Consider the following 18,620-nt stretch of genomic DNA (forward strand, 5'->3'; position numbering starts at 1 on the left):
AAAAGCATTGCTGGTATGATTAGAGACCTTGGGCCGAGTAGCTGAAGCGATCATTTTATCTTGCCGAAAAATCGCAATGCGATTATTCGGCAATCGGAATATCGCGCGATTATTTTCTCCGCCCTTCTTTTGCATCAGAGCCAATCAGAGTGCTCCTACCGCAGTTGTCGAAATTCCGCAATAAATATTGCATTCGCATTTTGCGAAATTTCGATAAAATATCACGAATATTCTGAGCCAGAGGGCTCCTACCGCAGTTGTCGAAATTCCGCAATAAATATCGCATTCGCATTTTGCGAAATTTCGATAAAATATCACAAATATTCTGAGCCAATCAGAGTGCTCCTACCGCAGTTGTCGAAATTTCGCAATTATTTTCGCATTCGCAATAGCGAAATTTCGCAAACATTTAATTTCGATAAAATATCACGAATATTCGAATTTAGCGAATATTTCTTGAATATTCGGCTATATATTCGTGATATATCGCAAAATCGAATATGGCGTATTCTGCTCAACACTAATGATGAACAAGCTTTGCTTGGAGAGTGGAGAGGGATTAGAACATGTCATTTTTTAAATTTTTTATTGCCGTCTGTACTCCCATTACTACTTGTACGGTTTACCATCATCATTGAAAGTAAAAAAAAATCCCAAATGTGGGGTTTGTCCCCAAAAAAAAAAAAAAAAGGAGGGGAAATCTTCCAATAGGGACACTAGTTCTAGTGACCTGGGGACCTCCAGAAGATTCCCCTAATTTGCAGGGATTTCCTCAGATTTACTGTTTGTTTATTCCTCCCTCACTCTAGGCAAACCTTTTATTTTGGATGTAGTTCTACTTCTTTAAAAAGGAAAAAAATAAATACAAAATTAGGCTTTATAATCACTTTAAATTATAGATATTACATTTTATTATGCATTATCTTATGTTTTTGCAGTACATCTATGGGGATGAGTGAGTTTGTTGAGCCTGATAGGGGGCTGTTCGGCAGGTGCTGTTCGGCAGGTGCAACCAGTTACTTGGCTCCTCCCCTATTATTCGGAGGAGTTGAAGGCAGATTTTTCATTATGAGTGGTTATACACACACACACACACACACACACACACACACACACACTGGCCTTTGTGTGCTTGCGTTGGCTCTGAGGAGGGTACTGCCCTGGAATCTTGTAAGCCATGCTACTTACATTTGGACAATTCTTGCACATGGGACGGTTTACGTTGGAATAAGTGAAGTGTTTGTCTATACTACCGTTGTCATAATTGATCATTTTATTTAAATAAAAGCGATTTTGGTAATTCAGGATGCTGGCGAGTTCTCTCAAATGCCATTGATCCCCTTTCTTCTATCCAATTAACTTTGTCTCATGTATATAGTATATCTCTTAAATGATACCATGTGATTTTTGTGTTTTATGCAAGTGTCCACATACCAGGGATGGTGATGAAGGGGGTTAAGAGAAAAGCCATGGTAAAAGGTTTTCAATTAAAAATAACGGAGAGCATACAAGGATTAACATGCAGCCATCCTTATTTAAAACAAAAAATCTTTTTTGTATGGCCAAAAGCACTGAATAGATAAACAAGCATGGCTGCCCTATTCAATTCAAGATAGAAAATTGAAAACCCAACATGAAAAACAAGATTTCTGAAATAAAATTGCATTTCGCCGAGATGATTTATATTATGCTGACTTTTTTACATGAACAGATACAATTTAAGTAGATCATTGCTCTTCTTTAAAAGTATTGATTGTACAGTCAAAGAACAATGAAAGCATTTAACAAAAGAGGATTCATGCAAAGTGAATGGAAGAACATAGGAAAAAGATTTATAGAAAAGTAATGTTTTGTGTATAATAAAGGGTTCTCATTAATTCATAATTGAATAATAAATGTGAAGCAGGTTTCACATATAGTGAATGCTATTTGCATAACAATGGTTACTTGTATACTGAACTGCAAGTGATCAGTGTACAGTGCAGTCTGTATAGCTTTGGGAAATAAGACAGCCATGTGCTTAGCAAACTTTCTTGAGCTATAGTGGCCAATTTATAAAAGCAGTGGTATAGTTCTCCCGTGGCCATACCAAACACTCCTTTTTAAAATAAATATTTGTGGCACATTTATAAATCCCAGCAGACTCTGAAATGAGCGAAGCTGCATGGATTTTAAGGAATGGGAGGAGAATAAAGTGCCAGGAGGGAGCTCGGCCATTTGATTTGTCAAATCATGTGCTCAAGTCATCACGAGCTCTCTGCTGCATTTTGTTATTGCCTGAATTTTATTAAATTGTAAAATAATTTTGCAGTGTGAGGTAAAACTGATGTCCTGTAGATATTAGCATCCATTTTGTGTTAATTGGATTTTTTGGTGTGCATCATAGAAATCTGTTAGTGACAGTGGTAGAGATTATAAGTGCCTTATGCAAGTACAATTTCAATTCCAAAAACATTGGGGTGCTGTGTAAACGCTGAATATAAGTAGAATGCAATGATTTGTAAATCTAAAAAAAAAAAAAAAACATGTTTTATAAAAAATAAAAAAACAACATCATCAAATGTTTAAACAGTGATGTGTCATTTTAACCCCTTTCCGCCAAATCTATAGCCAAATAATTGGTACAGTGTGGCTCTCCAGTTCTGGGAGGACGTCCGTGACATCCTCCCACATGCGTGTCTCCAGCGTTGCATCAATGTCCATCAGTGCAGCCTTATCGCCCATCAGCGCAGTCTCATCAGCGAACAAGAAATATTACTTATTTGCAAAATATTAGAACCGAAGCAAAAAATAATCAAAAACCCCAGTAGTGATTAAAGAATATGTAAACCCAACATTTCATATTATTGGTATGTGTCTGCTGTACCGTGTATTTGTATGCTGTATGTATCCTGTTCTTATTGTGTGAGGACCTGGTGGCGGCACCCGGCTAAAAGCTGTAGTTCCAGTAACCACCAGCAGGCATCTCCCAGCAGCCAGCAGGTTCCAGCGATCGGGCTCCACATGGCCACAACTGCTTCGAGGATAATGAAGTCTCATCTCTACTATTGAAACTTGGGTCAGTGTTTTGAATGCCTTACTTCATCCAGCGCTTGAGCTATCCTTACATTCAGTTTCCTTTCTGCTGCTCACCTTGTTCCTGTATCCAATCTTTCTCCCTTTTTGTCTTACATTGCCTCTGTTACCCTTGCTTTCCCTATTGTATATATTTGTACATATTGTATATAGTTAGTTTGCTAGGATTCTGTCACCAAGGCATTTTTGGTCAAGTGTGGTTTATGTTCATTTCACTGGTGTGTGATTGTCTTTTATTTCACTGTAAATAAATCACTTTAAACCTTACGTTACCAGGCCCTGTGCTCCATTTTGTAGACTCAGGTGGCCAGGCCATATTTGCAATTTTTCCTTTGCTTTAGTATTTTTTAGGGCCAAAACAACTAATCGATTACAATTTTCATAATTGATTAATCGGCCAGTAACATAATGGGGTACAAAAAAGCAAATTGCTACTGTAAATATTATAAATAAAGTAATAATGCGCAACCCACAAACATAAAAGTGCAGAAAAAAAGGTGCACATCTGTGAAACTAAACCAGCACAAAGTCTGCAGTCAAATTTCCCGTGTAGAAAAACACATATATATAAAAAATATATAAAATAGTCCAAAAAAATATATAAATGTGAACTGTTGAAATCAAATGCAAAAAATCATATATAGTCCAAGAAACTTCCTAATTTCTGACACCAAACGATCAGCTTGCTTCTGTATGCTTCAGTATAGACAAAACTCTACATCCATATAATATGGGTGAAAACAGTGGAAGGTGCAGATAAATAAGCCTCTTACCAGAGAGACGGTTTCATAGACATGTCATCCCCGACCTGGGAGCTGTGGTTCATGCAAGCCGACAGGATCTGGCGTTCTGAACTTCAGGTGCAGCAGTGCTTGGAAATCACTCCTCAGCGATGAGATGACCAGCTCCTCAGCAGTGGACTGATTAACATGTGCAGCTCTCCCCGGGTGTTTTAGGAAACAGTTAGCAATTGTATTTAGGCAGAGATCCACTCCTGGCCCATCAGGGATGTCAGTCTTCTGGTACAAGACTATGATCTGTGCGGGGTACACGGGCTCATCCACCGACCACCTCCTCCTCTCTACCTCTACTGTAAATATTACTTTCACTGTCCCACGGTAAAAAAAAAATTAACCCCTTACAGTATGAATTATTTGCTCTTTTTGTACTTATTTTTGTTTTTTTAACCCCAATGTTACTAAACATCTCAGGCCTGGGTCACACCTCTGTTTTTTGGTGTTTTTTGCAGAAACATGCTACAGTTCATTTACATGTTTTCCTATGGGACACGTTCACATCCATGTTTTTTTTTCAGCTGCTGCGTATTTGGAAAGGGCAAGGACTTTTTAAAGCAAAACGGTGCCATTTCGTTTTTTTGGGTTCAATATACTTCAATGGAGAAGCTACAGGAAAGCATGTAATGTGTTTTTGCAGCAATTTGTGTTTTGTAATCTGCCCAAACATACTGGCCCAAAAAAAAAAAACTGTTATTTTTTTTTAAGGCTATTATCCGATTAATCGAAACAATAAATCGGGCAACTAATCGATTATGAAAATAATCGTTAGTTGCAGCCCTAGTATTTTTCACCTTTCAGAGTTTGTAAAAGACCCCCAACCCATATATTTTCTAAAAGCACACGATCAGTAGAATAAAAAGAAGGCATTACCGATTTTTAGACCCCTTGGTATTTGCGCAAATGTTTATCAAACTGATATATTTGCAGAAAATACACTAAAACCATTATTAGTGGATTAAAAACAATACATTTTACAAAACTCCTACTAAATATAAAAGCTTAACCTGTATTGAGTCAATAAATAACAAATATTTGTAACTTTTAATTTTTCCCTTACAGCTTTCAGAATTTGTTAAAGACCCCCAAAACCATATATTTTCTGAAAGCATATGACCCCTAGAATAAAAAGGCGTTACAGATTTTTTAGACCCCGTGGTATTTGCGCAAATGTTTATCAGACCAATATATTCACAAAAAAATACGCCAAAACCATTATTAGCATATAAAAAAAAAAATTTGCCCAAATTCCTGCCAAATCCCTACTATAAAAGCTTACCCTGTATGAAGTTGATAAAATAATTAGAATTGTTATATTGCGCATTTGTGTGAAATGGTGAAAAACTAACGCAAGCAAAAATGTAAATATCCAAATTTCTCCAAAAACCTAAAATATAAAAACTTAACCTGTATGGAGTTAATTAACAAATATTTGTATATTTTTAATTGCGTGAAATTGTGAAAATGGAACGTACCCAAAAATTTCTCTAATAATCTGAGGTTTTCCATTTTTCACTGACAGCTTTCAGAGTTTGTAAAAGACCCCCAAACCAAATATTTTCTGAAAGCATATGACATCTGAAATATTTTTAATTTTTACATTGCACCTTTTTGCAAAATTGTTAAAATCGAGTGTACACAAAAATGTAAATATACACGTTTCTTGAAGAATCTGAAGATTTTCATTTTTCCCTTACAGTATTCTGAATTTGTGAAAGACCCCACCCCAACCAAAATATTTTCTGAAAGAATAGGACCAGTAGAATAAAAAGAAGGTGCAACTGATTTTTAAGGCCCCGCGATATTTGCGCAAATGTTTACCAAAGCAATATTTTCGCTAAAAATATACTAAAATCATTAACAGATACAGCAAATCTTACAAAATTCCTGCTAAATTCCTATTAAATATAGAAGCTCAACCTGTATTGAGTTTATAACAAAATATTTGTAAAATTTTGATTTTTTTCTTTTTGAGAAACCGTGAAAAATCTGAGGTACGCAAAAGTTTTAGAAAATCTGGAGGTTTTCCTTTTTCACTTACAGCTTTTAGAATTTGTAAAAGAAACCCCCCAACATTTTTTGAATACACATGGCCAGTAGAATAAAAAATAAGGTGCTACTGATTTTAAAGGCAGCACAATATTTGCGCAGATGTTTATCAAACAAAAGTTTTGCTAAAACTACACGAATATCACTAATAGTGCACATGAACACAACATAACTTACCAAATTCCTGCTAAATTGCTACTAAAGCCTTGTTCACATATGGCATACTAAAGTGTACGTCCATAGAAGGCCAGGTTTACCCACACAGGGATGCACAGGTGTTCCATGCATCCACATACAGGCAGTCCCATTTATGTCAATTGGGATGCAACGGCAGCACAGGCATAGATGCTGTTCCCAATCTGACATCTGTGTGGGTAAATTACCCCAAACGCAGACAGTGTGAGCTCAGGGACATGCATGCGAACCTACATGGATGTAAAATTGGGAGCAACAGATCTGTTCGTGCAGGTGCTACATCTTAAATTACATCAATGGGACTGCCTGCACAGAGATACATGGAACACCTACAGGTGCATTCCTGTAAAGCTACACTGTGTATGCCCTGTGTGAACAAGGCCTTAGGCCCCTTTCACACAAGCCCACTGGTCGGATCTGCCTGTCCGTCTTTTTAGGCGGGCCCAATCGGACCAACCATTGTTCTCTATGTAGAGGCCGATGTAAATGGACATGGATGGGGGTGACCGTCAGATTTAGGGATAATAACTCTGATCAGCAAGTTGTAATTCACTGATCAGAGTTATAGAATTGTTCAGCAGAGTCAGATGAAATAATTCTGATATAAGCTTATGGCCATTGAAGTGACCATAAGCTTATAGGAGAGGGAGAAATGAGGTCCGTACGCTGTACAGACTGTGCCACCATTTCCACGCACTTCTGTAGGTCCATACGGCGTATGGACTTGGTAGTGAAGGGGTTAAAGATATACACATATGGCCTGGTCCCAGTTTCTGTCTGTAGATATAGATATTGTGACATAGGGGATTGTTAGCTCTCGTGGCAGATGCGTTTTCTTGTAGTGAGTTCACACCAAACAGGCATATATCGTTAAGGGCCTGGTAGCTCACGTTTATTAAATGAGAAAAAAAAAAAAAAGTCCACTCGGGAATTCCACGCAGGGGTTTAACCACCTTTTTAACTGAAATTACAAGCCCCCCTGGCTACTCTTCAACAACACTGCTGCTATAGGTACTGGTCCCTCAAACCACCAGACCTTCCAGTCCCAGTCTTGGATGCGTACAGTCTTTGGGCTCCTTAACCACTAGCCGACCGCGCACCGTCATTATACGGCGGCAGGTCGGCTCTCCTGGGCGAGAGCCCGTAGCTATACGTCCTCTCTTTGAGCCGCCACTAGGGGGCGCGTGCGCGCCGCCGGAGGCGCGCGCGCCCCCGACTCCCGTGCGTGTGCCCGGCGGGTGCGATCGTCGCCGGGCACACGCGATCGCTCGTTACAGAGCGGGGAACGGGAGCTGTGTGTGTAAACACACAGCTCTCGTTCCTGTCAGCGGGGGAAATGCTGATTTTCTGTTCATACAATGTATGAACAGAAGATCAGTGTTTCCCCCAGTGAGGCCACCCCCCCCCCACAGTAAGAACACACCCAGGCATACTTAACCCCTTCCCCGCCCCCTAGTGTTAACCCCTTCACTGCCACTGGCATTTTTATAGTAATCCAATGCATTTTTATAGCACGGATAGCTATAAAAATGCCAATGGTCCCAAAAATGTGTCAAAAGTGTCCGAAGTGTCCGCCATAATGTCACAGTACCGAAAAAAAAAATCGCTGATCGCCGCCATTACTAGTAAAAAAAATATATTAATTAAAATATCATAAAAATACCCCCTATTTTGTAAACGCTATAACTTTTGCGCAAACCAATCAATAAACGCTTATTGCGATTTTTTTTATGAAAAATATGTAAACGAATACGTACCGGCCTAAACTGAGGAAAAAAAATGTTTTTTTTATATATTTTTGGGGGATATTTATTACAGCAAAAAGTAAAAAATATTAATTTTTTTTTAAATTGTCGCTCTATTTTTGTTTATAGCGCAAAAAATAAAAACCGCAGAGGTGATCAAATACCACCAAAAGAAAGCTCTATTTGTGGGGGAAAAAAGGACGCCAATTTTGTTTGGGAGCCACGTCGCACGACCGCGCAATTGTCAGTTAAAGCGGCGCAGTCCCGAATCGCAAAAAGTCCTCTGGTCTTTGGGCAGCAATATGGTCCGGGGGTTAAGTAGTTAAACGCACACAGCTTCAAGCCCCTCAATGCACACAGCTTCTGGCTCCTTGGACGCACACAGCTTGAAGCCCTTTAACGCACACAGCTTCTGTCCGCACACAGCGTCTATCCCAACACAAGACACTAGCAGCCACTGCTCCAACTCCACCTTCCTCTCACTTCTGCTCTGACCTGTATAGCATAACATGTATAACATGTATAGCGCCTTATTCTTTACTTTATAATTATTCACAGTTTAGTGATTTGTTCATTTTAAAGGGGGAAGCTGTTGGTTTATATGTTCTTATCCCCAAAAGGCGCCATTTTTTTGGTATACATTTTCGCAAAAGAAAGCTCTGTCTAAAAAAAAATTTTATATATATATATATATATATATATATATATATATATATATATATATATATATATATATATATATATATATATATATATATATATATAAATGTATTTTGGAGCACAGTGTTGCACGGCCATGCAATTGTTGCACGGCCATGCAATTGTTTTTCAAAGTGCAACAGCGCTGAAATCTGAAAATTGGTCATTGCAGGAAGCGGGTGAAAGTGTGCCTTTATCAGCGTTTTAAAAATAATTAGGGTTGTCCCGATACCACTTTTTTGAGACCGAGTACAAGTACCGATACTTTTTTTCAAGTACTCGCCGATACCGAATACCGATACTTTTTTTAAATGTCATGTGACAGTATTTTTTTTTTTTTTCACTATTTTTTTTTTTTTTACAGTGATTTTTTTATTTATTTATTTTTTAGGGGGGGGTGAATTGTCAGTGTGTTTTTTTTTTTATTTTTTTTTTTACATTTTATTTTTATTTATTTTTTAATATTTATTGCAATTTTTTTTTTTTTTTAATCAGCCCTGTTGGGGGGCTTTGGTGAGATATCAGGGGTCTTAACAGACCTCTGGCATCTCCCCTTTAAGACAGAGAAAGGGACTAGAGAAACAGATTCCCCAGTCCCTTTCTCAGCAGCTTCAGCTGAAATGAATGGAGGGAAGCTCCTCCATTCATAAACTGAAGCATCGTAAACACAGGAGGTTACGATGCTCAGTTATATGAATGGACAGAGTCGGTGACCACCGACTCTGTTCATTCAGAAATGGTAGGAGCCGGGCTTAGCGGCTCCTACCTCCGCTCTCCCCCCTGACAGATTGAGGGGGGAGAGCGGCACTGCAAAAAAAACTGCACGGACTGACGGAGAGATGCACGGACGGGGGGGGGGGGGGGGGGGAGGAGGAAATAACTGCACGGACAGACGGGGGGGAAGGAGGAAAGAACTGCACGGACGGACGGGGGGGGGGGGGGGAGGAGGAAAGAACTGCACGGACGGACAGGGGGGGGGGGAAGGAGGAAAGAACTGCACGGACGGGGGGGGGGGCGGGGAGAGAACGACACGGACGGGGGAAGGGAAGGAGAGAGAGCGGCACGGACGGACGGGGGGAGGAGAGAGAACGGCACTAACGGACAGGGGGAGGTGAGAGAGCAGCACGGACAGGGGAAGTCAACAGCACGGGGGGAGAGAAGATTTGCAACTCCCCTGCCTGCCCGCCCAAGTATCGGGTGAAGCATCGGGAGCATTTCCCCGAGTACAAGTACTCGGGAAATGCTCGGTATCGGTCCCGATACCGATACTAGTATCGGTATCGGGACATTGCCTGCTATGTCAGGCCTGCCCTTCCCTGAAAAATATGTGGTCTAAAAGGAAGCATAGCCAGGTAATGAAATGGTTAAAAAAAAATAAGGCAATTTTGAATTTGATGGCAGCAACACGTTCTAAAAAAGTTTGGACTACTAAAAAGGAAGAGCTGGAAGAACATTTTACCGCTCATTAGGTTCATTGGCAACAGGTCGGTAACATGATTGAGTATAAAAAGGAAATCTTAGAGAGTCAGAGCATCTCAGAAGTAAAGATGGAAAGAGGTTCAACAATCAGTGAAAAAACTTGTCTAAGAATTACAGAAAAATGTTCCTGAATGTAAAATTGTAATTATTAAGAAAATATGAAGAAAGCCCTTTGCTTAATGGACAATGCAGAAACGCAATGTTGGATGCCTGAGGATCTTCATGGCTTCATAGTGGAAGAGACCAGGTGCTTAAAGCGGGGTTCACCCAAAAATACATTTTTAACATTACATTCAGCCGAGTTGTCCTAATGACAATCGGCTGTTTTTTTTTCCCCGTACATACCTTATTTTCACCGCCGCTTCCGGGTATGTCTTCTGCGGGACTGGGCGTTCCTATCTGATTGACAGGCTTCCGACCGGCGCATACTACGCGTCACGAGTTGCCGAAAGAAGCCGAACGTCGGTGCGGCTCTATACGGCGCCTGCGCACCGACGTTCGGCTTCTTTCGGCAACTCGTGACGCGTAGTATGCAACGGTCGGAAGCCTGTCAATCAGATAGGAACGCCCAGTCCTGCAGAAGACATACCCGGAAGTGGCGGTGAAAATAAGGTATGTACGGGGAAAAAAAACAGCCGATTGTCATTCTGACAACTCGGCTGAATGTAATGTTAAAAATGTATTTTTTGGGTGAACCTCCACTTTAACTGGCATGCCTGCAGTCCAGACCTTTCACCAATCGATTGCAGGGGGGAGTCCAACTGCAAGGCGAGTTTTTGTTTACCAAGTGCTCAGACCCAATTGCAGCTAGGTATTCATTAATAAAATGAATACACATCTTTTTCCCTCTCTAGTGCAAGTCCCTGTATTTGTTTTGGAATCTGCTTCTTGTATTCTCCTATACAGCAGCCCTCAGACCGGGAGTGGGATGAAGCAGAACTGTGAACCAAGGATATATGCTGCATGTAATACGCCAACACAGAAGATGCAGATAGGAAACGAGACCAGAGTAAATAGATGGCCTCAACAGTATGCAAAATTATATGTTGTTATCCTAATGCAAGATTCATTTTATGGTTACCACAATCATTTGTTTTTTAGCTTTGGTTTTACTCTATTTAATTCTGAAATTAATTGACTGCCTTACCACATAAGGTTATATCAAATTTAGTGGCATCCATTAGACCTGAAACATCAGGGTTCCACATAAATCCCTTTATTGGAATGACAACGTGGGCAACAAGTGGTGTAGATTGTTTTCACTATAGTCCCTGTTCTCCAAATTAACCACTGCAGCTGCTGTGCTCTACAGCCCTTACAGTGTATGCACACATGTATTAAATAGGTGTATAAGGTGTATAAGTCTGCATACATGTCAGGGGGGGGGGGGGGAGAAAAGCCAAGCCATTTCCTTAGTAAACTGCTGTTCATTGCCTGTGGGCCTCTTTAAACAAAAAATTCAGAGCACAGCATTACCAAATTGAACAGATTTGTAAAACAATACTCACAGGTATGTAAGCACTCTGTCACAGTTGTGGCATCGATAAGGTAACCATTGCATAAGCGACATGTGATGTGAGCATTGATATCCCAGAGTTTTATCTTTCTGGTCAGCATCTTTGGTGTCTGAAATAAAAGAGAAAAAAGAGATAACAAGATGAAGATGTCAATATAAATAACACTGAGGTATTAGTGATACAACACCAAGCAATTCATAATATTCAAATTTTTAATGAAATAATAAAAATCACTGCATGAAACAGTATGTTTGGTTGAAATGTAACTTTAAAAGGATAATGTCACCTTTAGTAACAGGTTACACCCATATTTAGGGTGTAACCTGTTACTAACTGAGCAGGTACAGGTCGACAGCTACACCGACAGTCTGCAGGAGCCCGAGATGGCACCAGTGCTCTGCTGATCGCAGATGCAATGCTTTACAGGCTCCTAATAAATAAATAAAAATGCAAAAAGATGTGCTTTTTTTTTTTTTTTTTTTTTTTTTTAACTGTGAACTTACCCTTTAGAATGCAAGTTAATCCTTAGAAACATAAGCACACTAATATGTCCCATATAGGTATAGCAGCATTTTGTGCTAAAACCTACCTTCCAGCTAGGGTGCCCTTTCTTTTTAACCAACACTTCAGAAGTGCACAACTGCACTTAAAAGAAGCTTCTCAACATCCTCCACAGCCTGTAATGGCTCCGTCCTGAGTTAATATGGGCACTGAGCAGATGTTAGGACCGGCACCCCCCTAGTGCCATGGGAGGGTACACTGCCCTGTTCTTTTTAGGCCACATATATAATTTTTTATTGATATATATGGTACGTTTGGTTAGTCCAGTGTATTAACCCCCAGGTTTTCCCTATGCTCCTGATGAAACTGAGTCAAACATGCTGAGCAATACTACTACACTCACAACTGTAAAAGCTGCAAACAATATGTATGGAAAAGCTTGTATTTATCCACATGACCAGGCATGGAATAATGTTAAAAGATGTTTATATATATATATATATATATATATTTTTGAATATTTCAGTACTGCTATAATTTTAACACACTTTTAATTTTTGAATATTTCAGTACTGCTATAATTTTAACACACTTTTAATTATTTTTTTATATTTTGCATTTACATTTTGCACCAATAAAATATGTATAATTGTTAAAGATCTTGTTAAAGTGGCAAGCCAAAATCTTATTTCTAATTTTGGATAAAATGGCATTTACCTTCACTTTTTGCCCTGCTGACAATGTTTTGACAGACAGGAAGTGAAGGAAACCCTGGAACAGCAAAACAAACAAAAATAAAAAAAATAGGGGTTTCAGCCTCTCTCTACTAAAAAAAATATATATATTTAAAGGCTTCTGCATTTCTGTTTGAGAGTCCTTCTCACTTATAATTTGCCAACACATTGTTAGGAAAACAGAAATTGAGGGGCAATTGCTCCAACAGATCCCCTGATGGCAGTAACAAAAACTAGCAGGGGTTCTAACCTTTCTTCATTCTACACAAATCTAAAATGTTTAAGCTGGACACTTCAAGGCAAGAAAGATCTCATGCCGCGTACACACGATCATTTTTCGGCATGAAAAAAACGTTGTTTTAAAAAAAAAATTATTTAAGATGATCGTGTGTGCGCTTCACATAATTTTTCGGGTTCTAAAAAAAACGACAATATTTTTTTCGAACATGCTGCATTTTTTAACGACATTTTAAACAATGTCGTTTTTCGGGTTGTAAAAAATGATCGTGTGTGGGCTAAAACAACGTTAAAAACCCGTGCATGCTCAGAAGCAAGTTATGAGATGGGAGCGCTCGTTCTGGTAAAACTACCGTTCATAATGGAGTAAGCACATTCATCACGCTGTAACAGACAGAAAATCGCAAATCGTCTTTTACCAACACAAAATCAGCTAAAGCAGCTCCCACGGGTGGCGTCATCCGCATGGAACTTCCCCTTTATAGTGCCGTCGTACGTGTTGTACGTCACCACACTTTGCTAGAGCATTTTTTTTTAAAACGATGGTGTGTGGGCAACATCATTTTAATGATGAAGTTGGAAAAACTTAGTTTTTTTTCTACATGCCGAAAAATGATCGTGTGTACGCGGCATCATTTACAAACGTAAAGCAAACCTTGCACTGAACTCCCTTGCCAAGAAATCTTGATGTGAAATTCTGATAGAAACTGACACTTCTGGGAGTGATTTACTCCTGCGGTCCCCCACAGTAATCACAGGTGCCCCTCGATAACTTGCTATTCACTACTCTATCTGGTATTATCCGAAAGTCACCAGTGAGATCAGGGGGGTCTCTGAATAAAAAAATAAAAAGTTTTTTAGGAGCCCCAATTCAAAAAATATTTTATTAGTGACAGGGTCACATTAAAGCACACCAACCATAAGAGAAATATGATGGCTGCCAATACTGACCTCCTGCAAAGTCTAGTTCCCTGGCTGATCCTGGCTACATTCTGGGCCACTAAAATACAGGTGAAAATAGATGCCCTGATCTTTATACATGTTCTGAGAAACTAACTCTAGCTGTTAAGGCCAAATTGATCTACACTGCTGATAGTTAAGTAGCATTTTCAAAATTAGATCAGCAATGGCAACCTTAATATTGCTCTCAAATATAATTCACTTTCATTTATTTACAATCAAACAATGCGTGAAGTAATCTTCAAAAAAGATTTAAGCGCAAAGATATGATGAGCTTAATCAATAGCTAAATGAAGAATAGCCATAATCCGTTTCAGACTACAGGAAAAAACCTGTGCTTCTAAACCTCATTGCAAATAGCTGTTCTACACTTTTCTAACCACTAGAGGGTAGCAAAATCAAAAGTTAGAAAATCTTTTTTCCAAAGGACTGAGTCAATGTGTGAACCAACATGCACATTACTATGGGGTTCTTTGCACGAAAGCATCTCTCTTAGAATGGCATCATACTAAAAAATCATCTTATAAACCGCAGAAATGTAAAATGTAGGCATGTAGTCAATGTAACAAATATAGACAAGCAGGTAAACATGGCTGTGAAATCTGTAAATGGATATGCAAACTTTATACTTTGAGGAACATTTTGGACATTCAATTATGATAAAAGACTCTTGTATATGGCCAATAAGTCAAGTACACTCAAAGCTAATTTCAGTAATTTAGTGGTTAAGTCAAGCTGTCTAATATGCAAGAGCAGTGGTAAAGTGGACAGAAATGAAATTCCAGCCAAAACAAATATCTCTAGGTAAAGTGGTTATAAAGGCTATTTTTTGCCTAACATAATAAACATGTTATAAATTACATGTCCTATGGTATTGCTTCCTCTTCTAGGGTCTCCCGCCGGTGCTCTCCAATCCTCCTCTTCTGCGAGTGCCCCATAGCAAGTTGTCTGTTATAGGGGCACTCGTGTGGGTATGCTCCCGAACCAGGCTGTGTGCATCCAAAGACACACACACACACACACACACACACACACACACACACACACAGCATGGCTTGGTCCTCCCCCTTCTCCCACCTCATTTGACAGATGCCACCAGAGCATTGGGGCATTCGTTGCAACAGTTATCAAATTTGTACCCCCCCCTCACTTTCTTTCCCGGGACAGTAAATCTTTACAACAAACTGAAATAAACACTCTAATAAATTGGATAGAATTTCAGAACCCTTCCACAACCAAAAGTCATTAAATCCTAGATGCCTAGACTGAAGGATCAGTATGTGTTGGTTAACTTGTCAATAACGCTATAATAAATTTGCCTTCCTAAATAATGTTTACAATGTTTTTAAAGGACATAAGGCTTTTGTTAGCACACCATTTCAATAATTTTTCTGCTTTTGTTTTTAAAATAAAGTTGACAAATAAGAGGATTTAAAAAAAAAAAAATGCATTTTGGTTAATTTATACAACACTGGTCAGCCATAAGTTAGGCTTCAACCACCTCGTGTCTGGAGCAATTCTAAGCTTTTACAAGTTCTAGCTTAGCGTTAACCATGAATCGCAGCCCTAGAATTATTGCTCTCACTGCAATGTTTTTAACGATACATCAAATGTGTAGCACAACTTCTGTTTATATACACACACACACACACACACACACACACACGACCTATGCGCACATAGACTTTTAGCATTTACACTTTTGTGAAAAAAGGTTTCCCTTATTTAATTTATTGCCATCACAAGGGGGCTATTAAGACTGTGAAAGTCTACACTGCCCTGTACTGCAGCTGATCATGCACAAAACAGGCTTGATTGGCTGCTTCCATGGGGAAGGAAAGCTTTAAAAAAAAAAAAAAATGAATTTACCAAATTCTTGTTACCGGCTTTATTAGTCGCAGAGGAGACTGGGGTATCGATATTCCCTCTGTATTTACCGTAACTACTGATTTAGAGCTGTCCCGGGCTCCCCAAAGGAACGATAAGGTGGGGAGTTTGGCTTTTCCATTACATTACTGTAAAAAGGATCAGGCAGCTATAATGCGGTTCTCAGATCACTTTTACTGAACAGCCGTTTACCAACTGTAAAAAACAGTAATAGGCTCATGGCTGCAGCGTCTCAGTAGACGTCATAAGGCACCCTCAGGGGCGCGCAGCGATCCATGGTACGTTGTCTTGCTCCAACACACGGCATCATGGTAAAAGCGCCTATGACATAGGCGCTTTACCATGTGATCAGCTGTGTCCAATCACTGACAGCATGTGAGGAGAGCCGGTGAGCAACTTTTCTCAGTAGGGACATCTGCATATCAGTGCAACATATCAGTGCAACATATCAGTGCAGCCCCATCTGTGATGTCCACCAGTGCCTTTCACTGATGCCCGTCAGTGCCAATTATTGCCGCCTATCAGTGCCCATAAGTGTAGCCCCATCAGCGTACATTAGTGAAGGAGAAAAACGACTTATTTACAAAAAATGTATAACAAAAACTGAGAATAAAAAAATTCTCAATTTTTGGTCTTTCATTTTGCAAAAAATAAAAACCCGGTGCTGATAAAATACCACCAAAAGAAAGCTCTATCTTTAAAATTTTTTAAATAAAAATGTTGTTTGGGTACAGTGTAGCAAGACCGCACAATTGTCATTCAAAATGCAACAGCGCTGAAAGCGGACAATTGGCCTGGGCAGGAAAGGGGTGAAAGTGCCCTGTATTGAAGTAGTCCAACTCCAGGAAAAGTAAAATCCCCCCCTTGCACTTACGTCTAGGCAGGGACAGAACAACAAGGTTTACTTAGCAGAGACAGCACTTCCCTATGCTGCAGAGGTGGACTGTTCCTCAGTCCAAGGGCTTCAGGAATTTTGTTAGGAATTCAACTAATTTTAAGTCCGCTAAATCTGTATTGCATATATATCTTTTCATACAGTAGTTGGAACCCTAGATTCCTTCCCATGTGTACTGTATACCAGGCTAATTTTAACCGTTTTGTTGCAAAGAGTGTTAATAGTGTTTAACACTAGCTCAGGGTCTTTTTTTATTTTTTTTTATTATGCAAATAAGTAATTTTTCTTCTGAACTGATGAGGCTGCACTAATGGGCAGTGATAATTGGTGCCCTGATTATCATTGCTATTGCTGTACTCACTGGACCCCGATAGATCAGCTTACCTTTCCTCAAACGCATGTCTGTTTGAGGAAAAAAAAGAGCCAATAACCAGAAAGTCTGTTTACATGTGATCTGCTGGGATTGTACACAGCTGATCACATGGTAAAGGATCGCTGTGATGGCCCTTTACCCCAATCTGAGTAACTTCCCGATATTATTTATTTATTTATTTATTAAAATTCTTAAAAGTACAAAAAAAGTACAAAACGCAGTCAGTTACCCGTAGGCCTCGATGCGCCGAGAACAACAATACAGCAACAACCAAAAAAACACACACAGGCAGCGGAACAGATCAAATTTAAAATAGTAGCAGATCAAAGAACTATAAAAACCTATGTAATTCCATAGGCTAGACTGAAAAGCTCAGTTTTTAAAAGCTTCTTGAACTTAAAAAGATCATTCTCAAGCCTTAATTTTAGAGGCAGGGAGTTCCAAAACTGTGCTCCCTGGACCGCACTCGTCCTCCCTCCGCATTTTTTCTTACGAAATTTAGGAATCACCAAAGTTTCCAAATTAGCCGACCTTAAGGTACGGTTGGGCATATACTTGGTGAATTTTTCCTGCAGGTACACTGGCCCCTTGCCATGGGTAGCCCTGTGCACCATGCATCCAGTCTTAAACAGAACCCGTTCCTTCACGGGTAGCCAATGCAGGGCTCTCAGCGATGGCGTCATGTGGTCACGACGACCAACACCCGTGAGTAGCCTCGCAGCGGCATTCTGAATAAGCTGTAATTTGTGCATGATGTTATTAGGTAAACCCAGGTACAAAGCATTACAATAATCTAATCGACTTCCAATAATGGCATTGACCATGGAGATCTTATGCGATTCTTCAATGAAGCGAAAAGTCGACCTCAGGAGTTTCAAGTGGAAGTGACAAGAACTCACCACCTGGTTTACCTGTGGTCGTAGCGTCAATCTCTCGTCCAAGATGATTCCCAAATCCCTGACCTGGGTGACTGGCACCGATGAAAACGAGTCCGGCCAGGTAGGGAAACCGCCCGACCATAGCTGATTGCATAAAACCATGCACTCCGTCTTGGAGCCATTGAGCATAAGATAATTGGCCCCCATCCAGGCTTGAATTTCCTCCAGGCAGGTGGCCAGAGTTATCTGTGCCCCCCCATCCCTGGGCAGAGGAATGTAGAACTGGGTGTCGTCAGCGTAGACATGAAAAGATAGGTTGTGGCGGCGGATGATATATAGCAGAGGCCTCAGATAGATGTTGAACAGGAGCGGCGATAACGCCGACCCTTGAGGGACTCCACAGAACAGGGGACTATCAGAAGAGCAGTGCAGTCCCAGCCTTACTCTCTGAACCCTGTCCAGCAGAAATGAGGTCATCCATGCCAATGCTATACCATCAATGCCTGCCACAGTCCCTAATCGATCAAGCAGTCTAGAATGATCGATGGTATCGAATGCTGCCGACAGATCCAGCAATACCAAGGCCGAAGCCTCATTTCTGT

At 40.0% G+C, this 18,620-nt stretch overlaps 1 protein-coding gene across 1 annotated transcript in view; it reads right to left on the reverse strand.

The window, feature by feature from the left end:
• Positions 1 to 18,620, reverse strand: part of PCGF3 (polycomb group ring finger 3) — a 114,937-nt gene that overhangs the window by 48,472 nt on the left and 47,845 nt on the right. The window contains exon 2 of the mRNA XM_040361898.1: positions 11,545 to 11,662. Within this exon, the coding sequence (XP_040217832.1) occupies positions 11,545 to 11,653 (109 nt within the window). The 5' untranslated portion in view covers positions 11,654 to 11,662. The remainder of the gene's footprint in view (positions 1 to 11,544; positions 11,663 to 18,620) is intronic.

Source organism: Rana temporaria, chromosome 1 (assembly GCF_905171775.1).
Source record: "Rana temporaria chromosome 1, aRanTem1.1, whole genome shotgun sequence".
In the NCBI taxonomy this organism is placed as follows: Eukaryota; Metazoa; Chordata; class Amphibia; order Anura; family Ranidae; genus Rana; species Rana temporaria.